The following is a 27,979-nucleotide window of genomic DNA, read 5'->3' on the forward strand; positions in this document are numbered from 1 at the left end:
AAGAATAAAGATCATTTTACATAACATTTCATCTGCAAGAATTCCGTTATATAGTCTTATCATCCAATTTAACTCATCAAGTTGATAATCTCTCATCTTCTTTGTTATGCCTGTTGAATGTTTAACATAACCCAAAGTCATAATTCAGAGACTAGCTTGAACATTTTGAAGTTAAATTATAAAAGTAAGTTAGCTGATAGGATGAAAAACACTTCAAGGTTATAAAATAAGCACTACAAGAAATATACCCTTTAGCGGCGACACTATTAGCGGCGACTATTGGCTTTACCGGCGACTTTAGCTAAAGTCGCCGGTAAAGCCAATAGTCGCCGCTAATAGTGTCGCCGCTAAAGGGTTGACACCCGAATCCGCACTTTCCCCCTACATCGCATCTCAACCGTTCGATGCGATATCCAATCCAACGGGTGGGGTGCCTTATCCGGTCTAACCTAATACCGGCGACACGCATGTCGCCACTAAAACTCTAAAAAAGTCGCCGCTAATTGTCTGCTAAAAATGACGCGGTACCCTTCCCTCCAGTTTGTCGCCGCTATTAATAATAGTCGCCGGTATTGATCCTCGCGTCGCCGCTAAAGGTGTCGCCGCTATTGATTGACCCAGCTAAAAAAAAAAAACGCACGCAGATTACAGTCCTTCTTCATTTCCCTTTCTGTTTGCTTCGAGTTCCTTCACCATTTTTCCGATTTCTTCTTCAATCAGCTTCTTTCAAGCAAATTTCTTCCCTCATTGTTCCAAGCAAGTGTCCCTAGGTGTGGTTAAAGCTTTGGGATCAATTTCTACCTCCATTTCTTGAAAAAGGTAAGTTTTATTTTGATGATTTCATTTTTGTGTTGTATGAATGATAATAAATTGCTCATGTTCTCTATTTGGTGGTGTTGTTTTGGGTTAGAAGCATTGTTCCAAGCAAGTGGTTAAAGCTTTGGGATCAATTTCATTTGTTGAAGAAAGGTATGTTTTTTTTTATGATTTCTTTTTTATTTTGTATGAATTTTGATTTGTAGCTTTATGTAGTGATTGAATGATAATAAATTGTTCAAATGTTTGTTTTTGGTGGTATTGTTTTGGATTAGAAGCAAGTTATTCAATTTTTTGTTTGTGGTTATTTAATTGCAATTAGTTGTATAGCTTCAAGTTGTATTTATATGTGAAATTATGTGATAATTGTCATATGTGAAAATTGGATTGTATATTTTGTATTTGTTTGAATATATGTGAATTTGGTATATATATTCCAATGTATGTGTGTTTGATGTATATGTGGTATATTAGTAGAAGTTATATGTATTTGTTATAAGTAGAATGTTATTGTGTGTATGTGAATGTATGTATGTTTGTTGTAAATGTGATATATGATTGTGAAACTTTTGTATTTGGTATAAATAGGATGTTATTATGTATATATGTGAAATTATGTGTATTTGGTTTAAATAGGATGTTATTTTGTGTGTATTTGTATTTGATGTATATGTGGTATATGTATGTAAAAGTATGTGAATTTCACCTTCTTATGTATTATGTAAAACTATGTGGTTTTGGTATAAGTAGGATGCTATAATTGAAATAAAAAAAAATACATTATTTTTATAAATTGTAAAAAAAAAACACAAAAAAAAACTATAAAATTGTTTAAAAACTTATATACAAAAACTAGAAAGCTTCTAGTTTTTACCCAAGCTAACTCCAAATTAATTAACCAATAAGTTATATAGTTAACTTATAATTGGAAAAAAAATACAAAAATAATTATAAAATTCTTTAAAAACTTATATATATTTTAATCTCGACGGTAAAAAAAAACAACACAACAACATAATACGTATGTAAAAGTATGTCGTTTTCTTATAAGTAGGATGCTATAATTGAAAAAAAAATACATTATTTTTATAAATTGTAAAAAAAAAACACAAAAAAAAAACTATAAAATTGTTTAAAAACTTATATACAAAAACTAGAAAGCTTCTAGTTTTTACCCAAGCTAACTCCAAATTAATTAACCAATAAGTTATATAGTTAACTTATAATTGGAAAAAAAAAAAAACACAAAAAAAATTATAAAAATCTTTAAAAACTTATATACATTTTAATTGGAAAAAAAAAATACATTATTTTTATAAATTGAAAAAAAACACAAAAAAAATATAAAATTGTTTAAAAACTTAGCTTCTAGTTTTTACCCAAGCTAACTCCAAATTAATTAACCAATAAGTTATATAGTTAACTTATAATTGGAAAAAAAAACACAAAAAAAATTATAAAAATCTTTAAAAACTTATATACATTTTAATTGAAAAAAAAATACATTATTTTTATAAATTGAAAAAAAAAAACACAAAAAAAAACTATAAAATTGTTTAAAAACTTATATACAAAAACTAGAAAGCTTTTAGTTTTTACCCAAGCTAACTTACAAGTAATTTTAATTAAAATTAATTAAAAAAATGCATAAATAAAAATTTTTAATTTATTTTTTTCATTTCTTTATTACTTAATTTTTGTATTATTTTAGATGTAAAAAAATGTGGATTGAAAAAAAACAATGCTAATTCGGTATACTAAACTCTAAACCCAAAATTATGTTTCAGCAACATCATGTCTATTGATAAAAGCTGGACTACTAATCCATATCGAAACCATCCCGAGTTCCAAGCAGGACTCAAAGCTTTTATTGAGAAGTCGAAGTTGCACGTTGATAGTAATGGTAAAATCAGATGTGCGTGTGAAAAATGTGATAACCGTTACTTCAAGTACCCGACTGTAGTTGAACGCCATATATTTATAAATGGTTTCAGTAAGGCGTACAAAATTTGGATCTATCATGGTGAATCTTTTATTCCTCCCGTCGTCTTGCCAAGTAACGAAATGGCCGATTTAATCGACGATGTGATGTGGGAGTCGAGAGAAAATGATACCAACCTCGATGAAGGAACCTCGAATACAAGGGGTAGCGGTGTGGATGATGATTTTGCACAGTTGTTGGAAGAAATGGAAACTCAATTGTATACTGGTTGCATCTTTTCTTCCCTTGAGTTTCTAGCAAAGTTAATGCATATCAAGGTGAACAACAAATGGACTGATAGTTCATTTGATCAACTCCTTGAGCTCTTGCAATTAGCATTTCCCAAAGGCAACAAGGTTCCCCTTTCACATTATCTAGCCAAGAAGAAACTAAAGTCTATTGGCCTGGGGTATGAGTCGATACATGTGTGTAAAAACGATTGTTGTCTCTTTTGGAAAGAACATGATTCATTGCAAGTTTGTCCCGTTTGTAAAGAGAGCCGATGGATCGATAAAAACACCAAGGGTAAGAAAGTACCTCATAAGGTGTTACGGTACTTTCCTGTGACCCCTAGACTACGACGTTTATATTGTTCGACGCACACTGCCAAAAATATGATTTGGCATAGTACCAGACGTTCAGAAGATGGTGTGATGATTCATCCTGTTGATGGGGAACATTGGCAAGATTTTGATAAAAAATACCCTGACTTCTCGAGTGAACCCCGTAACGTACGCCTAGGTCTTTCAGCTGACGGTTTCAATCCATTTGGAAACATGTGTAATCCACATAGCACATGCCGGTCATACTCACCACATACAATCTGCCACCCTGGCTTTGTATGAAAGAGTCATCATTCATGTTGACTTTGTTGATTCATGTTGACTTTGTTGATTCCTAGAGTCATTGTTGATGTAGAAAGTGCATCTGAAGTTCCTCCGCCAACTGGTAGAGTCAATGATGTTTCTGATTGCGATACTGATTACGATGACACCGATTCTGACTATGATACCGAAGAAGACACTGAAGGATATGAGAAAGATTCTGATTAGAATAGTTCTTATGTAATATGTATTTGTAATATGTGTTTATAATATGAACTGTATTTGGATTTCTAGTTTAAATGGAAATGTTTATTCCTATCTAAATGTTTATTCCTATGTAATGTGTATCTATAATAAAAATTGTATTTGTATATCTTATAATTTTTCAGGAAATGATGAGAGTGTGGCTGTTGTTTATGTTTACCATGGCTGCTGTCATGGGTCGTGGACATGGGGGAGACGGAGCTGAGGACCCACCTTTCCCAGGTGGTAGAGGTCCTGGCCAGCACGAGCAGGACGGTAAGTCTTATAATGAATTTTTATTTACTATTTTTGTTCAATTATCATAAATTAAATGTCGTTTCTAATAATTTTTAATTACATTTGTAGTTGAGGGACGTGCCCGAAGGAAAGCTCGAGGAAAAGCAAAAAATATAAAGCTTGAAAAAGCAATCTTGCAGAACCAGGGGAAACCAATAGCCATGCAATTTGATAGAGATATCACATTTAATCCCGTAGGAGAGGCGGGAGACATGTTTTCCCGAGAAGTTGGGAAAACAATGTGGCAGATGGTCCCTTTCGACAAATGGAGTTGGAAAAGAGTTTCCCCTGAAATAAAGGAAACTGTATTACAACATTTAGCGGTAATTATTTATTTAAATATATTTTATAGGTTTAACTATAATTGTTTCTTACTTGGTTAACTTTTTTTTTTTAATTGTAGACAAAGTTTGATCTCAATCAAATGTACCAGGATGCACAAGCTACTTTATTGACAGAGAGTTTTCAAGCAGCCTTGTTAAGAGGTTTTCGAGAGCGTAAAGCCGACGCAAAAGAATATTTCAACATGGTCGGAGGGTATGAAGATATCCCGAGAGCATTGGCAAATCCTCCGGATGGTATGCTTGTTGATAACTGGGAGAAGACAGTTGAGTATTTTCAAACTGACGAACACAAAATTGCTTCAGAAAGGAACAAAAAAATCCGTGAAAAGCAAACAATTGTGAATCGTGGGGGTTCGAGCTCGTATAGCAGTACTTGCTATAAGAAGGTACCGTACGATACATGTAATTATTTATTTAAAATATAATCTAATTTTTAAACTTAAACAGAACCTTAAGAGAGTGGAAACATTTCGCAAAGCTCACACCGATAAGAATGGTGTATTTGTTACTGCTGAATCGGAACAACAATATGTAAGTATTTAATTATAATTTTATCATATATTTAAATGTTTATTTATACTTAATTGTTACTCACTTTTGGGAGTTACAGAATCGGTTAGTTGAAGAGCTGCTAGAACAAACTCAAGGTGAAAGTGAGTTTACGCCAACTCAAGAAAGAGCTACGTTCGAGAAAGTATTAGGAGAGCGACGTGGCCACATTAGAGGCATTGGCCGCAAACCTTCTGGTCTCCCGACGATTCCACAGCCTTCGCAACCATCACAACCACCATCACAACCATCACAGGTAAAATAGCAATCTACTTTAGCATCGTAAAATGCATGTTGATTTGGTAGTTTTGGTTTTGTGGTGGTTATTTGCTAAAAAGTTTGGTAATTTAGTTTTTGTCCCAAGTGCAAAATATAGCAATGTACTTTGGTTTTCTATCTTACTTTAAAAATAACAATGTATTTTGATAGTTTATGTTATTAATTATGTAGTTGGAAAATATAGCAATGTACTTTGTTTATGTTTGACGATCTAACTTATAATTTTATATATATTGTTATTAATTATGTAGTTGGAAAATCTTCGTGCAATGCTCGCCGACCCGGCATGTAGGGATGAGCTTTATTCGTTTTTTCAATCCCAAAACAATCAAGGAAACGATGGGAACAGCGATGAGGGTATGTAAAGAATGTGTTTTATTTGCATATGTTGTCTCGTTTTGCTACTTAGTAGAATGTAAAAATTTTGTTGTTTTGCTACTCGGATAGTATGACTTTTGATATTTAATTGTATATTGGATGTTTGTTTGTAATAGGATGTTTGTTTGACACTATTATGTTTGATATTTAATAGGATGTTTGTTTTGTAATTAGCGTCGACACTATTGGTTTTGATATTTAATCGAATATTGTTATTACCGGCGACACTTTTACCTGCGATATTATCACCGGCAACACTTTTACCTGCGATATTATCACCGGCAACGAAAATCGTTATTTAAAAAAAAAAATTGAAAAACAAATTACCGGCGACAGTTATCATTACCGGCGACACTTTTGCCGGCGACACTATTAGCGGCGACATAGTTCATTACCGGCAACAACATTATTAGCGGCGACAATTGTCAGTAGCGGCGACATAGTAATAGCGGCGACTATTATCTTTAGCGGCGACAAATTGATCAATAGCGACGAGTCAGTACCGGCGACTCATTACCGGCGACGCGTCGCCGCTATTATCATTACCGGCGACATTTGGGACTTTTACCGGCGACTTTTGTCGCCGGTAATGGCCTTTTTCCTTGTGGTGAAGTGGTATCTTCAAAAACTGAAAAAAATAAAAAAAAAAAATAACAAAAGCACTCTCAAGAAATACAACAAGAAAAAAAAAAGAACCAATCAAAACTTACTAATCTGCCTATTAGTAATCATTCTAACATATTCATAATATTATTTTTGGTCAAAAAGTTTTCTCAACTTGCCATGTTAAGTAGATTTGGCATTTGTTTATTAATCATGCTTTTTAATCTATGTGGCAAACATTTAAATTTTACAACGCAATGTAACAAATCATATCCACTAACCTAAACAAAATAGCATTACAGTGGCTGTTTACAAATTTTATCTTAACTATATTGACACAAATCTAAAGAGAAAAAGGGAGCAATCTTACAAGAGGGCTGCACCAATAGACATGGTTAAGAGAGTAACTAAATTGCTATTATTATTATGGTTAAAAATCAAAAGTTCATTGCTAATTTTGGTAAATAATTTTAAGTAACTTGCTTTTATAGTTAAAAGTATATAAATACAAGTATGTTGCTATTTTGGGTATAAAATAAACTACATTATTGGAACTGCGATTAAACTATATTAGTATTATTGGTAAACAAATGTAAGTAAGTTGGCATTATGTTTTATAAATATATAAGGGAAAAATTGTACTAACTTGTGCTTTAACTTCTGACAATATTTTGAAGTTTGAACACTCTTGACCACAACAGGTTGATTAGCAAGAACACTTTCCCAATGATCCAAAATCTTAAAAAAATACAATGTACTTGCTAATTTTCATATATTAAGTAAAATGCAAATACGATTTCTCCGTTTTGAAATAATTCATAACTAGAAATTGTCTGCTCCCCGAAACGGGGAGTAGGCAATTTCTAGTTATGAATTATTTCAAAACGGAGAAATCGTATTTGCATTTTATTTGAATATATCTCATTTTATTTACATATTTCTCACTTGGTATTTTATATTTTACAAAAGAAAACTGAATCTTAACAATTACAACCATTATGATAAAAAAAAAAAAAAAAAGGTTCAACTACACCATTACAATTTTACATATAAATAACAAAAACTTTCAAAAACATGTTTTTTACTTTAGTAGGCAAAAGCAATAAAAGCAATGTATTCAATTAAATTAACGAACTTAATACTTTATCTATAAAAGCTATGTATTAGGAAATCAATAAAAACAATATATTCTATTAAATTAACAAACTTAATAGTTTGTTTATAACTCCTAATAGTAATAATACTAACATGAATAATATTACATTAAAAAGATTAAATCCAATTTTAACAATTAATTTTTTGGCACTTACTCAGCACAAAGAACAAAGATGATCAAAATAAATAATTGACTAAACTGCACAAATGGTCCCTGTGGTTTGTTCAAAATTGCCACTTTGGTCCAAAAAAGTTTGGACTAACACCAAAGGTCCAAACTTTTCATTTTAATGCAGGTTTGGTCTGTTTCAAAATTGGAAGAGGATAAAATGACTTTTTTGCCCTTGTTATTTGTTTTTTATTTTCTTTTTATTTACTGCACTAGTTTTTAACTGAAAATAGAAAAATAAAATAGCTAAAAATAAAAAACAAATACAACTCTCTCTCTCTCTCTCTCTCTCTCTCTCTCTCTCTCTCTCTCTCTCTCTCTCTCTCTCTCTCTGATACATCATCTTCTTCAAAACCCACCATCATGTCGTCACCATTGTTCTTCCTTCCAGCCACCACAAATCAACCAACAAAAAATACAACCCAACACCAGGTATGTTATTGTCCTCATATCCCTTTATTCTTCTTCTTTCTCTTCTCCTTTTCTGTTTCTCTCTTAATTTAAAAAAACCCAGATTTGGGGACACTCCAAACCTCTGTTATGTCGATGATGAGGCAGCGATGGCACACCCATTCTTTCTCACCGGAGAAGATGAACAAAAACCAAACCAGATCCTAGCCTCAAGGTCGTTGTAAAATAACGATGATCAATCAGCGATGGTTACAAACAATGCCATACAAATCCAAGTAACATCTTTCTCTCTCTCTCTCTCTCTCATACCCATTGCCTTCTTCCCATAGAATATCAAACACACACATTCTCTTTGAGAATTAAAAACACACACACACACACACTATCGTTTGCATTTATTTCCAGAAGTAGTTTTAGGGCTTTTAGCCCTAGAAATTAGATACAAGTTCACTTACTATCGTTTTCATTTATTTCAGATGTTCAAGTGTTCATAATAATCGATTTTGGGGTTGATTGTGTTAGATTGCAGAGGAGGTAATTGGACATCAGTGCTTCACCGGAAACCTCTTTTTGGATTCAATCGTTTTTTTGTGAGTTTTATTTATGTTTGGGTTCTGCTCTAATGTGAATCGCTATATCAGACTGTATAATGTAAAGGTGAAGAACAATAATTATAGATTTAGGGCTTCTCCTTTGAACTCGAAAATCAAGAATTAAAAGATGAAATCAAAGAAATCTTGATGCCTGTAACTTCAATAAACTCAGAAGCAGATAGAGGACCGATACCGATGAAAAGATCTGATTAGCCATTTGTGTTTGTGTGTGTGTGAGAAAGAGAGAGAGTTTGCATTTTTATTTTCTATTTTATTTCTGTTATAAAAAAATATAGAAGGAAAATTTTCTTTTTTTATTTTTCTTTTAATCAGAAAAATCTTTAAATAATAAAAAAACTAAAAGAAAAAGGTAAGAGCAAATTCGTCTTTATGAAAAAGTTTATAGCAAATAGGACCAAACTCGCAACAAAATGAAAAGTTTGGACCTCTGGTGCTAGTCCAAACATTTTTGGACCAAAGTGGCAATTTTCGACAAACCACAGGACCATTTGTGCAGTTTAGTCTTTTATAAACTCTTGTGATTCCGGGAAAGCTACTATATTTTATTTATAATTAGACTCGTGTTCTTGAGACGTTGGCTTCATACTGAGAAGTGATGGGGAAGTTATACTTTGGTTAGTGATGGTGGGCTTTGTTTCTCCTTGTCTTTGTTGCATTGCTTTTGCAGCTGCATCCTTTGTCAAGGCCTCCAAGGCGGAAGCTAGGCTTGATCGGCCGGTGGGAAATGGTGTTGGAGGCCCTTCGATTACAGGTATATTCAGCAACTTCTTCACTGATGGTTTCCTTATTACTGAATCAAGAATATCAGAAAAATGAGATTTTGATTGAAGAAATTGAACAGAATTACACAAAAGAGACAAGATTGTTTTGAAAAAACTTGTATATGTCCATTTAAAGTGATATAAAAAACAGTATAGAATGATATATAATCCCAAATTTAACAACCATATTAGCTCAGTTATATTGACTGAAGAATTGCTAGAATAGAAATAACATGATATAAGTTAGTAATATTAGGTAGCAATTTGTAACTGGAATAACTTACTTAGTCCATATACAAGGGAGAAAAAGTTGGAGGTGATCCAATAACAGAGGAGAGCCTGCACGGATGTGAGAGAGAGAGAGAGAGAGAGAGAGAGAGAGAGAGAGAGAGAGAGAGAGAGAGAGAGAGAGAGAGAGAGAGAGAGAGAGAGAGAGAGAGATGTACATTTGGGAAACATGCAGCGAGTGGGATAGTAAGAACACATAAACCCCTTGAAACATTTTTCATTGTGACAGCAGCAGGATTACCTTTGAAACCTTGTCGCATGTTAGACTGAGGAACACAACATAGATGTATTAAAAAGTGGTCAACTCAGATTACACATATAGCAATTGATACTACAAATCATGCAAAAACAGCAATAAATAAGTTTTCTAGATTAAAGGAAGAGACTAAATGTTTACCTCTACAGTTACCCAGAATGAAAATGCAGCCAAACAAGGAAGAATATAGAAACTATCAGCAGTCGTAAGATCAATGAACCAAGACATGCCACCAGTTTGAAGAGATGGAACCTTTTCCACCATGTTCTGAATCTGCAAAAAAAAAAAAAAAAAAAAAAAATTAAAATAGCACAGTAACTCCACAATTCCATTTACGTCTATACTAGTAAACTTTTTAACTTACAGCAAAGAAAAGGCTGACAAAGACAGGACCTTGGATGAAAAGACCCTTCAATGGAGTAAAATAACTAACACCATAGCGAGTTCCAATAATTTATTAAAATATATAACACTTTTAGTCCAAAAGTTTCAATTCTTGCAAAGATAGTCCCTAATTGAAACTAAATTAGCACTATTGGTCTCTCACCCTAACAGATGTTTATAAAGTTTCTTGCCATCAAGAACCCTCACATGAGGGTATTTTTGGCATTTCACACAACCACCTTCTATCCCTCTTCGGCTCTTCGTTTCAGGTAGGGATGTGTATGTTATGAATGGCAGACAATGGCTCATGTTTTATTTTGGTTTGGATTTGGACATCAGTGGATTGACATGTCATGTCTTTTAATCTTGAAGAGGGAAATAGAAGGTGTGCGTGAAAAGACCAAAATACCATCGCGTACATGGAAAATGAGTGGTCTTAACGGCTGTTATGGTGAAGGACCGACAGTGGTAATTTAGGGACATACTAACTTTGGAAGAATTGAAACATTTGGATTTAAAGGTGTTACATATCACAAACATCTGGATCTACTCTTAAAATTATTATAAACACCGTCTATAATCATGTAAAAACTAGAGAGAGGAGAGTTTAGAGAGCTACTAATCGTATCTCACAATAACAAACATGGAAAAGTGCTTACTTCTTAAATATTCTCTTCATTCGTTCCTGACCTTCAGCTACATCTGTTGGACTCATGCCCTGAAAAGGGTATTTCAATATTAATACAGATAATAAGTAGGGTGTTTCATCTTCTTAAAAGTTCAAGCATGCATGTGTAGTATATAATTATTAAGAAACTAACTGGCAACAATTCTATAAACAAACATTAGGATCACATGAAGGAAGTAAGTTCAAGACTCATGCACATGGTGGTTTTTTGACTATACAACATCAAAGAAGAAGTCTGATGCCCTTACCCTATCTTGCATCTCCTGCTTAATCTGCCCCAGTTCTGGCCTCAAACTCTGTGTCCAAGATGTGAAAAAAATCAATACTACTTTCGAATAGACTATTATATATTGACAATAAAGAAGATAACTCAATCACATGCAACCACAAAACAAAAAAGATAAAAGAAAGCCAAAAATAAGAGATGGACAGATGTAGCCAGAATAGAGCTCACAGTTAACTTTGAGGTAGCCTTGAGCTGATTAATCATGAGTGGAATTGACAAGGTTCTAATCACAAGAGTTGTTATGACTATGCTTGCCCACCTGACAGAAAACAAATTAACGTTATTCTTTCATTATACTTGCAACATGAATGAGAAAGAGGAGTACAGAAAGTCTTAACACAGACAGTCATTTACAGGCCGGTCCAGACGGTGGGCAACCCGGGCGATCGCCCAGGGCCCACGACTCTAGGGGGCCCAAAATTTCTCGGCTATGTAGTGTATATATATAAAACAATTATTACCAAAATGATTTTCAGGGCCTAAAGTTGGTTCAAACTCAAAGTAGCTCAAAAGATGAATAATATGGCTTGCTTGTTATTGTTAATTGAACGTGTTTATAGTGAAAAATAAATAATATTTTTTTTGAATTTTTATTATATTTGTTTTTAAGGGTCCTTTTTATCTTTTCGTCCCGGGTCCCATATACGTTTGGACCGGCATGTAAGTTTTAGGATATCTCCTTACCAATTGAGTCCCGTGTATATATATATATATATATATATATATATATATATATATATATATATATATATATATATATATATATATATATATATATATATATATATATATATATATATATATATATGAATCCCATCAATGGCATACTGTAAAGCTGCAACTGATGGCCAAGAATCCGCAGCAGCCACAGCAACTTCGTTAACAGCAGTGGCTTGACTAGACACGACTTCCATGGTTTTATCAGCCATGCACTCAATCTTCTCTTCTCCGTCTCCATCTACGTTTGTAGTCGACATATGTCTAGCTAATAAGAATCCGCTTGTTACATGAAGAAACTGAGACCCTTTTGGATCTCGAAAACTCATACCACTGCCAAACCCTAGCCAACTGTTGGTGTTGTTACCATATGATCGACTTTGAAGAAAACTCTTTACTTTCTCATCTGAATGAGAATTGTTACAATCGTCTTCGTGATGAGTACAAGAAAATGAAGGAGCAAATCGTTGTCGGGTTAGAAGTTTCGCACTTGTTGTGAGACTACGCCTGTAGGCCATTGGTTGAACTTTTCCTGTGGATCAGGATTCATAAAATTTTCCAGTTCATATTATAACGAGAAAATAGATATATGGAACGAAATTCATTAACAAATGGAAGAAAATAGATACAGATACAGTATTGTTTTTTATTAGGTTTAAATAAAACGATCACCAAAATCACAAAATTTGAAACTAGGTTTGCAGTTAAAAAAATTGGAAACACAAATTAAAAACAACTCATTCTCTTTGCTGTTTTATGCATTATAATCAAGCAAAACCTAGATAAGCTGCTTTTTGAACACTGATCAACGAAAAGCACAGAATTACCAAATACTACGTACAGCAGCAATCTTTAAAATAACAGACAACTACAATACAAGAAAGAATACGCTAGAGATAAATACTAACCTTGAGATTTCAATCGATAACAGCAAAAAAGAAAACACTTTGATGAATCATGATATTTTACACGGAACCTGTCTTGTCGCACAAGGGTATGTGTAGGGTGTAAACGAACTGAACGTTCGGCGAACCGTTTGAGAACTGTTCGGCGGGAAGTTCCTTTATGTTCGTTTATTTAATAAATGAACGAACATGAATAAAAGTTATCGTTCGTTTAGTTAAATAAACGAATATGAAAAATGGTCTCGTTCGTTCATTTATGTTCGTGAAGATTCGTTTATAATTTTTGTTTACGTTCGTTTATCTTCGCTCGTTTAAGTTTATTTATATTCATCGATATTCAATTATTTTTTACTATATTGTTATATTATATGTTCGTTTATGTTCATATATGTTCAATTGTGTTTTTTTTATTTTTGCTCGTTTATGTTTGTTCGTTTATGTTCGTTTAGCATGTTCACGAACATAAATGAACGATAATGAACAAAGTAATTTGTTAAACGAACGAACATGAACAAGAAAATCTCGTTCGGTTATCCGTTCGTGTTCGTTTGTTGTTCGGCTAACTTAAACGAACGAACATGAACAAGACCTTGTTCGTGTTCGTTTGGTTCGTTTACAGCCTTGGTATGTGTATTGGTTTTAATATATTGGTACATCCTATGGGATAAGTGGATTCAAATCGGTTAACCTTTTATACTATGTAAATCTTAAGGGTTGTTTTCGGTTTTAAAAGATCGTGATCCAAAATTCCTGAATAATTATTTTTTGGATCCTTAATTAAACTGAATATATATATATATATATATATATATATATATATATATATATATATATATATATATATATCGGTTTTAAAAGACCGTGATCCAAAATTCCTGAATAATTATTTTTTGGATCTTTAATTAAACTGAATATATATATATATATATATATATATATATATATATATATATATATATATATATAGAGAGAGAGAGAGAGAGAGAGAAAGAGAGAGGGTTAGGTTCATTTGAGACCAGTTAGGTTCATTCGAGACCACTTATATTTTGTGAAACCGTGAGACGCATTTTTTTATTTTTTTAAATTTTTTTTAGTTAATTCAAGTTCCGAAAATAATATTTAAAAAAAGATTTTTTGGATTTTTCCATTTATTTTGCATTTTAAAAATATTTTTTAGAATATGTACATTGTAATATTCTATTAGAATATTTCACGTATTTAAAAAAAAAAAAAAAAAAAAAAAAAAAAAAACGGGATTTTTTTTTTTTTTTAGATAATTCAAGTTTCGAAAATAATATTTAAAAAAAGAATTTTTAGATTTTTCCATTTATTTTGCATTTTAAAATTATTTTTTAGAATATGTCAGTGTAATATTCTATTAGAATATTTCACGTATTTTTAAAAAAAAACGGGATTTTTTTTATTTTTAGTTAATAAAAAAAAGAATTTTTGGATTTTTCCATTTATTTTGCATTTTAAAATTATTTTTAGATTTGGTCTCACTGTCTCACAAAATTAGAATGGTCTCAAATGAACCTGGACCTATATATATATATATATATATATATATATATATATATATATATATATATATATATATATACACCTTAATAAGGATTTAGCCTTAAATGCTAAATTTTAAGAGGTACAAGTCTTACTTCAATATTACAATCAATTTATGCTAAAAAATAAGCAAATGTCGTCGAATCAACCATTGAAAAATTCAACGCATTGATTCATCGTCCATATTATTAAGGGGATTTTGTTTTGAATGGGCTTTTCCCCATATCTCGACTTTTCCCCGTATCTCGGCTATCTGTTCAGTGTTCATATAAACCCCTCGACCATCGGTGCAATGAGAAACCCTAGCCACCCCAATCTTCAAACTCATTAATCAGAGACAACCATCACCCGTTTTGCAATCAACCATCACAATCACAATCTGGTGGTAAAGAATCGAAAATTGGTCTATGCATATACAGTAAGATGATTGATTACATAGGTACACTCTTATTTTTTGATCTGGTTTTGTCCTTTGTAGTTATCCTTTTTGATTTTCGATTTTGCAGGTTTCATTCTACATCTAGACTCGATTAAAGGTATGAAAACACCATTCTTCCCACATTTTCTTTATTTTTATAGTGTTTGAATTCATGGATTTTCATTCGGTCATGAATTGACTTGATGTTATAGTGATCCTCTAATTTGTTTGTTTGTGGATGTGTACCTTTCAATCCTCGATCTATTGTTTTCTTATTCTTTTGGATTAGAAAAACCTTGATTTTTGAATTCTCTCTTTCTGATGTAGGTTTTTCAAAATTACTTACAGTTTCTGAAAAATCTGTGGGTTTTTGTGTATCTATTTGTACAAGGATTGGATGTGAAAAATATCAGGGATTTGTAGGTTTCCATAAAAAGTTTAATCATTTAAAATAACTTCATGATTATATGATTTTACAAAGGAAAAAGCATTAAAAACTATGTCCAGACCCTGTTACCTTTTTACCATCCTAATTGTTGGATTAGATTTTACATATATTGAATTTGTGCAGGTTATGTGAAAAAGCACAGGCTATAGTACATGGTGATATGCATATGGGTACATATATGGTTACCCATGAGCTAACTCAAGTCATTGACCCAAAATTTTTTGTTTATGAGTCAATGGGGTTTAATATTGGTGCTTTTATTGGAAATCGTTTTTGGCCTATTTTGCATAAGATAGACATAATGTTAATGACATAAAAGTATGCAATATTCATTTGATTTGTAATCATGCTTTTATAATATTTTAGGTTTTATAGTGGTAAATATTTTGAATGCAGATTACAAAACATGGATAATGGATACAATAGCAGACACTTGGAATTGTGGTGCTTTGATCTCTCATCATGACTGCGTTTCTGATTGCATGTGAGTGTTTGTGTGAAAAGGTGGGATTGCGTGATGTGTTAATCTGCGTGATGTGGTGTAACAGCGTGATTTTCAAGACAAATTTTTTTTTTATTTAAATAGTCCATTTAATATTAATACACTTGTTTAAAACCTCGTTCATAATAGAATTACAAAACGTAGTTTCATTTTCAGTTAAATAGAAAACCAGGATCCTCCAAAACACAACTCTTTCTTCGATGTGTACAATCGAACCGTTGCCATCCCGCGTTACTGTAAGAACCTGAAACAACATAACATAAACAACGTAAGCACGAAGCTTAGTGAGTTCCCCAATATACAACTTACGCACGTACGCCTTTCCAGGCCCTGACCTTCCGGTCCACTGCACAATGCCTTCCGGCCCATGAGATAATCGCCTTCCGGCCCATAAGATATTTGCCTTCCGGCCCATAAGATAATTGCCTTCCGGCCCATAAGATAATTGCCTTCCGGCCCATAAAATAATTGCCCTCCGGCCCATACACATATATAACACATAATACAATTACTCTAACACATAAAGCACATATATCATATATCAACCTGCCTTCCGGCCCGAAACATACTCTAACACATAAAGCACATATATCACATATCATACCTGACCTTTCTGTCACATAATACTTTGCCTTCCGGCCCATATAACATGCATATCACGCGTAGCTACTAACTTCCATTTACAGTATGAATACATAACGCATAACATGTTCGACCTTCCGGTCATACAATCAAACCCTTCTGGGTACAGTATAGTGAGAAGACTCACCTCGCGGACGCTGGGAGATAGCAACTCCTGAAGTCCCTTGCACTTGATCCTCCGAGCTACAAGCTCCCTGTAACATCATATATCTCTTATTAACACTTCTATCTTCCACGTTAACTGACCCTAAGAAATCACACCGGTCATCTCTGGTCAACAGTCCATTGTCAGCTCGACTGGACTCGGCGAGTTCCCTGGCGACTCGGCGAGTCTGGTCGTTCTTCAATCCTCTAAAATTCCCCTTCTACTCGTCGAGTATCCCCTTTGACTCGACGAGTTACTCCTTGAAGAATCGCGGGGCCACCCCGACTCCACTCGCCGAGTCTGAAGAACAAACTCGGCGAGTCCCAGTGAATCTTCAAGCTACTCGCCGAGTCTGATCATCCGACTCGGCGAGTCCACGCCATGCAGTCGATCGAACTGCTTCCTGAGGTACATATTTTCCCGAATATACAAACATGGATCCTTCTGGACCTCTAAGGGTCCTAATACAAGGTTATAAACGTTGAATAACAACACAACAAACCATCTAGACTCCAAATGGGTTCCATAAACCCTAAATCTATATACACATCAATCACAGGAGAATGTAATCCGAGTTATTACCTGAATGATGTACCTTCCATGTCCCCAAACTTCAGAACTCGAACTCCCTGCAGTTCCTTTAACTAAAACCCTTCTCCTCCTTGCACAACAATTCCTTCAAGGTCACCCATGGCCTTCAAGCTTGCTCTAGACGCCTCAGTCGTTTAGGGTTCTCTTCAATCGGCCAAAAGACGAGCAATGACGGCATAAGATCCCTTATATACGTCCCAAACTGAACGGCTAGGGTTTTCCACTGAACAGCGTCGACTCGCCGAGTCCATACCTGGACTCGTCGAGTCCAGCCGCGAACCCGCGACCACAACTGCGACCCTACTCGGCGAGTCTGGCTCCAACTCGCCGAGTCTCCCCTTTAAAACACCCCAAAATGCAATTAAACAATACTTGAGATTTTGGGCTGTTACAATTCTCCCCCACTAGAATTAGACTTCGCCCTCGAAGTCTCACTCTGAAAATAGTTCTGGATGCTGCTCCCGCATCACACGTTTCGGCTTCCCTAGACACTTCCGATCTCTTCCGAGGTTGCCACTGAATCAATACCAGAGGTACCTCCTTGTTCCTCAGAAACTTGATCTTCCGATCCCTTATGGCCACTGGCCTCTCGGCGTAACACAGGCTCGCATCCACCTAATCGTTCTCTAGTAGAACCACAGCTGACTCATCTGCTATACACCTCTTCAATTGCGACACCTAAAAGTGTCATGGATCCATCCCAATTCCGTTGGCAGCTCCAACCGGTAGGCCACTTTTCCTACCTTCGCACCTTCACGCAAAGACCCAACATACCGGGCCCCTACTTACCCCTCTTCCTGGATCGAAACACCCCTTCCCAGGGAGAGACCGTCAGGAATACGAGGTCGCCGACCTGAAACACATGCTCGTAACGGCGTCTGTCTGCACAACCTTCCTGTCAACTCTAAACGATCTTTAACCTCTGATTAACCTGTTGCATCTGCTCTGTCGACCAAAACACGATCGCTGTACTGTCCACCACTTCCTGCAACCGAGAATTTCCCAAGACGCGACTCTGCTCTAAATCTCAATGATCACACGACCCATAAGGGTTATGAAACTCTGAATCACCGGTTCCCCGATCCTAAGCCCACTTTATCCATATCGGAACAACTGAGGGACCTATTCTCAATTCTCAGGGCAACTCTCACGAGTTCACCTCTTGCAATCGTATACACATGCTGCACTCGCCCCAACATACCTTTCCCTTCCCTCACTTAGTGAAATCCGCTTAACAACCTTGCCACTACTCCCTGTATCACACATGCACTGGATCTGCTCGCAAGGACTCTCGGGTCCATGCATTACCTTTCCTTAGCGAACGAGGTTCCGACATCACCTTCCATGCAACAGCTCAAAGGGTGGCATACTAATGCACTAATGATGGCTGTTAATATGGAACAACTCAACCAATGATAATTACGTACCGCGGCTTCCTCCGACAGCTAATACACATGCCCGAAACATGTCTTCGAACGTCCGCATCGTTCGCCCTCTCTAAAGTGTCCTCAGATGTCATCATGATAAGCTCCTTTCCCATATTCCTCTTCAAGACTAAGTACCAGATCAACTTTTGGCTCCACATCTGAGCCCCCAACGGTCACCCATATCGCGATCCAAATATTCCACTGACTTTTCTCCCCGTGACCACTATCCCGACCCAGTGACACGTAAGTCACAAAATCTTCTTTTCCTCGTGAGAGAAAATACAATCCCACCGAGGATCGTCTCAACTCTAATCTCTGGTTTCTGCTGTGCCTCTTCCTTGCGTATCTCCCCGCATCTCCCGACAGAGATGAAGACCCCCGTCTCGCCCCCGACTCAACATCCAAGCTCCAAAGACTCAATACCAGGGCTACCCAAACTCGAAACTCTTCCACCTCATACGCTGTTCGAAAATATTCCAACATAAAAATTCTCTTGCCACCCAGTGAGTACTGCAACTCCACGCAGTATCACAACACCCTCTGACTAGTGAGTACTGCGACTCGAACATCCACCACAGACTATGGAGGCAATCAACATAACGAACGCCCATCTTGCGAAAATCCACCCTCTCAAATAATCTCCCTGAATGCCCATACCCGAAGACTCCTACTAAATCCGCAGATACCTGATATGCCACACGTCGATTCAATTCGGGATTCCCGAATAGCTCCAAAATAAGGATATCATACCCGAATATCCCAGAATACTACCACCACCACTGATCTCCTGCACCCCATAATTAAATCTATATTTTTCCCCGCCTTACAACCTTGGTGCATCTAATTTCTCGATTGGAATGCGAGATAACGTTGACGTACGAAATGCGCTGATAATTCTCCAAATCCCTTTTTCCCGACACTCAAAATCCAAACAAGGATACGCATACCGACTCCGGAAGTTGACTGCCCAATCATTCTCTATCTTCTTGCAACAACACCAATCACCTGTCATGAATACGTTCGTTCTCCTCTTCAAGTACTTCCCGCATTAACTCACTCTGACCTCTTTACTCGATCATCGACACCTCTGGTCTCATGATTTCCTACTGCATCTCTATACTCCACTTATAACTACTCTTGGCAATTCTTTGTTTTCTACGTACTGCACCCGGTTCTCCCCCACTAGGGTTCGAACCGTCACTAGTTAGCATACCATCAACCCACGACTATCTTTCACCAGCGAAATCGTACCTGCTCTAGGAAAGTGCTATGCAACGCCCAATAGTCCCTCCCCTTATGAAGTCAATCAACCCTCTATACTCTGAACCTCTGGTTACTCTCCAAGAACTTCTCATCACGGCTGCCTCTAATCGTTCCAAATCCCATACCAATCTAATACTAAGCACCTGCACTGCTCGATAACATCTTTGACTCGTAGACTGCACCGCAAAATCATCGTTCCTCTCATCTCAACTCATCAACCCATATCCAACGCCGGATTTGTCCCAAGGACAGGAACTCACTCTCAACATAGACGAAACTCTCTGCACTGCAAAACTCGACTGAACTCTTCACTGCTACCACTATAACACAACCTGTCATTCTTAATTAGGTGTGGTGTGGTTCTCGACTACCTCAGTCCCAACTGACTGTCTGCTCACGGTAAATCACTGTCTCGCGGCACCCCCGCTACCTGATGCTCTGAGGGAAGTCATTATCGAAAACTACCTGCAGGGTGTACTCCCAAATCCAGAACTGAAACACCAGACCCCTCGTGTCTTGCACACGAACATAAATGGCACTACCCACCTAGAAGGTGACCTCTCCTCTATCGACTGATTTCTCGACTCAGACCGAAATTTCCCTCTCCCTTTAACTCCCTACCACAATACTCTGATAGGTACTCGCCTTTCCTCCTCTCAAGGAACGCCTCTCCATCCTCAATCATGGTCCACAGGCCTAAAACCCATAGCGTCCGATCTCTACCTCATCGATCATAACCGGATAACAAGATAGTCACCAGCATCATCCACTACGAACCATGGTACTCATCCCATGACATGCCTTCTCAATTTGCTCCGGTGTATGGTACCTGAACCATAGCATCACCCTCCATCTGCTCCAACGTATGGCACTCGAACCACAACATCTATTTCAATCTGTTCCGATGTATGGTGCCCGGACCATAACATCACCCCGCAATCTGCTCCGATGTATGGTACTCGAACCATGACATCACTCCTCATTCCGTTCCTTAGGACCTTCAGAATGCTCCCTGTATCAAGTATGGGTCCTCTGCTTTCAGTAGTACGGGCCCATACTACCTGCCACATCTACCCATACTTTCCACACGGACCATCCCAGAGTTCCTAAGTAGCTGATCGAGCTACTCTTTCACCAATCCCATCGCGCGTGCTCGCTCACCAGCGAAATCCTCTACTCTACCAGCGCACTCATCTGGCTAGGTTTACTCCCTAGTCCCTTCCGCCGTCCCCCCACTTCTTTGCTATCAGCTGCTGAAGAGTTCCTAATGATGCCAGCCATCTACCTCCTGAGTATCGTCATACTCACTTAGTAGCTGACTCCCATCATCGAGAACTCCACAAAGCACGAAGCAAGCAGCATTCGAGCATCGAAGCATACATAGGACTCCCTATCCTTGATAGCTCCACCTTCTCGGCTCATCCTCGGAAGTACCATTGTACTCTGTAGCTCTACCCCTCGTGCGTTCTAACTAGATACCCTCACTCATCACATACACACAAAAGCATAACGCACATATAACAACAAACCCTAGGCTAAGGCATCACAAATCAGGCCACTCTAGTCCTAAGATATGAAATTCCTAGCATGTCTCTAGCATGCAATAGTATCTCATAAAGTGCAAAATAGATATTTCATAACACAAAAGTAAGGTATTTTGGGAAATCACCGTTTGGCTCTAGCTGATTGTACACACTGCTCTTTCTTGCTTTCTCTTTGAACTCTTATTCACTTTTAGAAAACTATTTATTTGAAAACTTTTTCTTACTTCCTCAGTTTGAGTCCAGATTCACCCGTAGGCGCGTCCGAATCCCTTAAACCAAGGCTCTGATACCAATTGTAACAGCGTGATTTTCAAGACAAAATTTTTTTTTATTTAAATAGTCCATTTAATATTAATACACTTGTTTAAAACCTCGTTCATAATAGAATTACAAAACGTAGTTTCATTTTCAGTTAAATAGAAAACCAGGATCCTCCAAAACACAACTCTTTCTTCGGTGTGTACAATCGAACCGTTGCCATCCCGCGTTACTGTAAGAACCTGAAACAACATAACATAAACAACGTAAGCATGAAGCTTAGTGAGTTCCCTAATATACAACTTACGCACGTATGCCTTTCCAGGCCCTGACCTTCCGGTCCACTGCACAATGCCTTCCGGCCCATGAGATAATCGCCTTCCGGCCCATAAGATATTTGCCTTCCGGCCCATAAGATAATTGCCTTCCGGCCCATAAGATAATTGCCTTCCGGCCCATAAAATAATTGCCCTCCGGCCCATACACATATATAACACATAATACAATTACTCTAACACATAAAGCACATATATCATATATCAACCTGCCTTCCGGCCCGAAACATACTCTAACACATAAAGCACATATATCACATATCATACCTGACCTTTCTGTCACATAATACTTTGCCTTCCGGCCCATATAACATGCATATCACGCGTAGCTACTAACTTCCATTTACAGTATGAATACATAACGCATAACATGTTCGACCTTCCGGTCATACAATCAAACCCTTCCGGGTACAGTATAGTGAGAAGACTCACCTCGCGGACGCTGGGAGATAGCAACTCCTGAAGTCCCTTGCACTTGATCCTCCGAGCTACAAGCTCCCTGTAACATCATATATCTCTTATTAACACTTCTATCTTCCACGTTAACTGACCCTAAGAAATCACACCGGTCATCTCTAGTCAACAGTCCATTGTCAGCTCGACTGGACTCGGCGAGTTCCCTGGCGACTCGGCGAGTCTGGTCGTTCTTCAATCCTCTAAAATTCCCCTTCTACTCGTCGAGTATCCCCTTTGACTCGACGAGTTACTCCTGGAAGAATCGCGGGGCCACCCCGACTCCACTCGCCGAGTCTGAAGAACAAACTCGGCGAGTCCCAGTGAATCTTCAAGCTACTCGCTGAGTCTGATCATCCGACTCGGCGAGTCCACGCCATGCAGTCGATCGAACTGCTTCCTGAGGTACATATTTTCCCGAATATACAAACATGGATCCTTCTGGACCTCTAAGGGTCCTAATACAAGGTTATAAACGTTGAATAACAACACAACAAACCATCTAGACTCCAAATGGGTTCCATAAACCCTAAATCTATATACACATCAATCACAGGAGAATGTAATCCGAGTTATTACCTGAATGATGTACCTTCCATGTCCCCAAACTTCAGAACTCGAACTCCCTGCAGTTCCTTTAACTAAAACCCTTCTCCTCCTTGCACAACAATTCCTTCAAGGTCACCCATGGCCTTCAAGCTTGCTCTAGACGCCTCAGTCGTTTAGGGTTCTCTTCAATCGGCCAAAAGACGAGCAATGACGGCATAAGATCCCTTATATACGTCCCAAACTGAACGGCTAGGGTTTTCCGCTGAACAACGTCGACTCGCCGAGTCCATACCTGGACTCGTCGAGTCCAGCCGCGAACCCGCAACCACAACTGCGACCCTACTCGGCGAGTCTGGCTCCAACTCGCCGAGTCTCCCCTTTAAAACACCCCAAAATGCAATTAAACAATACTTGAGATTTTGGGCTGTTACATGTGGGATTCTTTTGGAGTATATTGTACCCCTTTATCTGTTGGGTTTGACACGCCTAACAACAGTCATTCATTATTATCCTATTAATATGCATTTTTTTCAGTATCATACTCTAATTGTATTTTTATTGTGAAAGCCATCGTAGACATTCACCGAACACTTTGCATCCAGTAGCCCTAGTGATATAATTGGCATGATTAAATGAACCATGGATAAGAAATTTGTATTTTTGATTTCAATTATTCTAAGATTTCATAGAAATTTCCATATACACATCTTCTACGAACATATATAATAACCACAGTAATCATTCGGTTGGAGTAATGTAAACTGAAGGAAAGCAAAATGATATTAGGATTCTTGATAAATGGTAATGTACCTATGGAAAAGAATGCCACATCAGACGATTGCTCTTCTTTAATTTGGATTTGGCAATTTTTGCGTTGAATAAAGTGTTGAGCTTTAAATTGTTGGTCTCTTAGTTAGGGTTTTTTCTTATGTGGAGAAGGTAGTCCGATTCTTTTGGAAGAGGAAGATACGCGTGAATGAAAGGTGGAGAATAGATGAGTATTTATATTCTCCTTTAGCGTTAGTTGGAAAAGGTGTGACGGTGGGGAAGGACTAAATCGTTTTTTGGTAAAAGGTCACTTTCAGGATGCATTCTGAATTCAATCAGGATTTAAGCGTTGTGTAGGTAGATTGTGATGTTTGGAAATAGGTTATGTGGATGTGTTCTAACCCTATGAATTTGTACTAGAGGCTATCAGAATAAAAGGGTTTATATATATATATATATATATATATATATATATATATATATATATATATATATATATATATATATATATATAGATACTAGGTATGTTTTAGGACCCTGCTAAGCACGACCCATTGAGAGTAATTTAGGTATTTCATGTACTATTGTCTAAAGTATATTGTGCTGACAACCAAAAAAGTGAAAATAAAATGCTATAAATAGGTTTGTTTTCAATGTGCAATGTATGAATAAGAAAATGAAAATGAAAGTACATTGTTATAATAAAAAAAACATATGAAAGTCCGTTACGCATTCCTGGTAGATTTTTTCATATTACTGGAAACCGATCAACATTATTTTTAGAACATCATAGGTGTATTGGGATTAATCACAAAATACCATCTTTGTTTTCTCTATTCAAGGCTTTAGTCACTCGTTCGTGCCCATTGATTTCTCTATCATAGGTGTGCTAAAACCTTTTTCAATATTGATATAACTATACAATTTTATTGATTTAGCCACTCAACGATTTTCTATAGTGATTACCTTTTGACTTAAAAAGAGTGTCATACCAGAATTGGGACAACTTCCTTCACAACTCCATTACTGAACTTGTTATAAAAACAAATATGGAGTTGATTAACGTCTGCAAATATAAAACATCTTAATTTTGTTTTTTGAACGGTTCGTTAGCTACTATAAGTTGAATTCACCAAGTTAGTTAATTCGCATATGCCCGGATTTGAACCCCAAACCATGTCTTCAAGACGACGACATTGCTCTTCTGCATACATATTGCATGCACTGAGTTTTAATTAAATAATGTGGTGTTCCATTGATCAGTGTTGTAGTTGTTACTATATTGAAGTGTTTTTTCTTGTGGAATATTCATGCAGTTTAGACAAATTGCAGACATGTTAATTATAGTTCAGAAGTACTTAATGCCGATCAACAATTGACCATCCTATATTAATAATTGGGAAGTTGATTTTATGAGAATTTATTATACAAATATTCCATTAACACCATTTTGTATATATTCATAACTCAAAAACAAATTCCAAGATACCAAAAACTATTACATACTACTTGTCTTAATATATATATTTTTTTTTTTTGAAAATTTTGGAGGAAAACTGTTGACCAGATGTATATTCACACATGGAAGCATAGAAACATGAGAAACCAAATTGCGATGTAAAGACTATTTCGTTTTTTTTTTTAATTTGATGAGAACCTGATGTGTTGCAATCACACAATTAGAAATATACATGTAGTTCAGGAAAATTATGGTCAATTATAGTTTGGATAGAGACCCAGATATGACACCAACCTTCATGAGAATATATATTATATAAATTGTAGCACATGTCTTCCATCACTAGGATACGTGGAATATATTGAACCCCTTCAATTTTTTAGAAGGCACCAGAATAAAAGGGTTTTTATCTATAGTAATGCCCTTGACTTTCAAGTATAAATTTGGTATTGTACGATCTAAAATCAGATTTCGTGCATGGGAAAGAGGAAAGGAAAAGATCTTTCGGACAATTGACTTACAAGTCACATTGATGGATTGTTACTTGTAATGAAGTCCAAATCTAGTCCAATACGAAACAGTGGAAGTCGTCATTTTACACATTTTCCTTATCGGTTGACATCATAGAATTTGTTGGAATGAACTTAGTTGTTGAAATTTACATTCCAATGTTTACTTACTGTTGCAAAAGTTTATAATATGCAAAGATTAATTTTTTTATGTAGTTAAAAGTCACTTTTTTCCTATGTAACTGCGGACCTCACTTTATTGGTAAATATTAAATACTAATTTCCAAAAGTTGTATTGATTGTTGGTTTTAATAAATATTGCATTCAAAGTGAGGTGGTGTACAATGTTATTTTTTTTGTTAACAGATGAATATGACATCAATAAATTACTTGGTGCTATGCGTGCATATTTTTCTTTCAATGGGACATTGTTCTACCCATTATAAAAAGCACAATACCCAATTTTGATGAAATTTCATGTATCTCACTCTCATGTGTACAAACAATAGAATATTTCCAACAAATTAATTTTTATTTTCCAACACCCTTAGCTATCAAAGCATATTAGATGATGCTACATTTTTCATTTGTCTATTCGCTGCCAAATAATATTTTATGTCGCTACATTTGATATTTGTGAACATACATACAAAAGAATAGTTGTTAGGTGCAATTTATGCACCTTTTTGCATACCTTTTAGTCCTATTTTATGCATCTATTTAGCATAATTGTCCTTCATTTGTCTTGCATTTCATCATATTTCATGTTAGTCTCTAGAATAACCTTATTTGCACATTTTCATGTCTTTTTCAGGTAAACCGGAGGTTGGAACACGCTTTAGGAGGTGCCGAGAAGCATTGGTGAAGATTTCGGGATGATCGCGCGAAGAACGAAAAAGTTGAAAAAATCAAGTTTGGATTCGGAGTCAGAGGGGTACACGGGCCATGTTGGATTTACACTGAAAAATCAACACGGCCGTGTTGACCAAAATGGGAGTTGTTGACCATGCTAAACACGGTCCGTGTTAGTTTTACTCTATGCCCAACACGGGCCGTGTTCGACCCAAAAACCAACTTTTGACAATTTTTCCTATATTTCATATTCCGGGTTAAGGGCCATTTTTACACAGACACAACATATCATAGCACATTTTGAGAGGGGATTTCGAAGGTTTTTGCAAGGGTTTGATTAGTAATCATTTGGAAATATTATTTCTAGTATTTGTAAGTTGTAATTGCACTTTAATTCCATCTTTTATTATTGTGATCTTGTTCTAGCCATGTGTGGCTAGAACCCTAGTTTCTCCAATTTCATGTTTTGACTTCTTGGTAATGATTTCAATCATGTGACATGATGTTTGTTTTCAATTTCTATCTAATGAATTTGATTTTTGCTTCAATCGAATGTTTGATTCCAATTGTGATTCTTATTGGCCATTTGAATTAAGGTTAGGTCATTCAAATTATCTATTTTGCAAAATTCGTAATAGTTTTGTGAAATTGAACAAGTAACAAGCACTAAATTGAATTCTTTTGAATAAATATAGTGTAAATTTTATTCATGCACTCTTACACTCCCAAACTTAATAATATTAAAAGGTGAAAGAAAAATGAAAAATAAATTCATTTAAGATATAATAGTTTTTTTAGTTTGGATAGAAACTAAAACTGCAAGCAAACTAGTTTAAAAAGATCATCAATCCAAAAAGTTGGGGTTTGGACTACAACCAAAAAAAAAAAAAAACGCATACCACAAAGATATTTTTGCAATTTTGTCTAAAATAATCAAAGTACAATACTATCTTTTTTGTATGATATTAAAAAAAAGGGAGAATTTCATATATGCCCTTCTTAAACCTCAAAATATCATATTTGCCCAGCTTATTTTCTTAATATCATATTTATCCTTCATAAACCTTCAAAATATCATATTTGCCCAAATCCTTTTTTATAATGTTTTTAATATTTTGTAATCATTTTTTATAACTTAAAATTAATATAATAATTAAAAAATTTAACGATATTGTCCTTACGTCTATGATAATGGAATGTGAACTTCTAAATTGTTAGAATGCCGTCCTCTTGACAAACAAAAATATTCATCTTCAACTCTCTCTATAGAATGTATATTTTGATTGTTTAGTTTTTTTTGTTGAT

At 35.9% G+C, this 27,979-nt stretch overlaps 1 protein-coding gene and 1 long non-coding RNA gene across 2 annotated transcripts; one reads left to right on the forward strand and one right to left on the reverse strand.

Moving 5' to 3' along the window:
• Positions 1 to 460: 460 nt before the first annotated feature.
• Positions 461 to 5,693, forward strand: LOC145033450 (uncharacterized). Its single transcript, XR_013677564.1, has 4 exons — positions 461 to 819; positions 911 to 969; positions 5,116 to 5,310; positions 5,585 to 5,693. It is a non-coding gene; the product is annotated as an uncharacterized LOC145033450 (long non-coding RNA).
• Positions 5,694 to 9,013: 3,320 nt separating this feature from the next.
• Positions 9,014 to 13,010, reverse strand: LOC145033451 (mitochondrial inner membrane protein OXA1-like). Its single transcript, XM_078982060.1, has 11 exons — positions 12,952 to 13,010; positions 12,127 to 12,575; positions 12,011 to 12,024; positions 11,495 to 11,585; positions 11,289 to 11,336; positions 11,011 to 11,070; positions 10,333 to 10,407; positions 10,110 to 10,241; positions 9,871 to 9,978; positions 9,709 to 9,763; positions 9,014 to 9,453 (listed from the first exon to the last, which is right to left on the reverse strand). The coding sequence occupies exons 2-11, from the start codon at positions 12,559 to 12,561 to the stop codon at positions 9,206 to 9,208; spliced, it is 1,266 nt and encodes a 421-aa protein (XP_078838186.1). The 5' UTR covers positions 12,562 to 12,575; positions 12,952 to 13,010; the 3' UTR covers positions 9,014 to 9,205.
• Positions 13,011 to 27,979: the final 14,969 nt, after the last annotated feature.

Source organism: Lactuca saligna, chromosome 3, assembly GCF_052625555.1.
Source record: "Lactuca saligna cultivar CGN05327 chromosome 3, ASM5262555v1, whole genome shotgun sequence".
Taxonomy (NCBI): Eukaryota; Viridiplantae; Streptophyta; class Magnoliopsida; order Asterales; family Asteraceae; genus Lactuca; species Lactuca saligna.

What these genes read in the sequence shown, in the direction of transcription:
- LOC145033451 (XM_078982060.1), bottom strand. Translation starts at nt 12,561, where the DNA reads ATGGCCTACAGGCGTAGTCTCACAACAAGTGCGAAACTTCTAACCCGA. An exon ending in AGCAGGAGATGCAAGATAGG is followed by an intron (nt 11,071 to 11,288) that starts GTAAGGGCATCA and finishes TACCCTTTTCAG; the next exon opens with GGCATGAGTCCAACAGATGT. An exon ending in CTCCCTTGTATATGGACTAA is followed by an intron (nt 9,454 to 9,708) that starts GTAAGTTATTCC and finishes TTCTTGATTCAG; the next exon opens with TAATAAGGAAACCATCAGTG.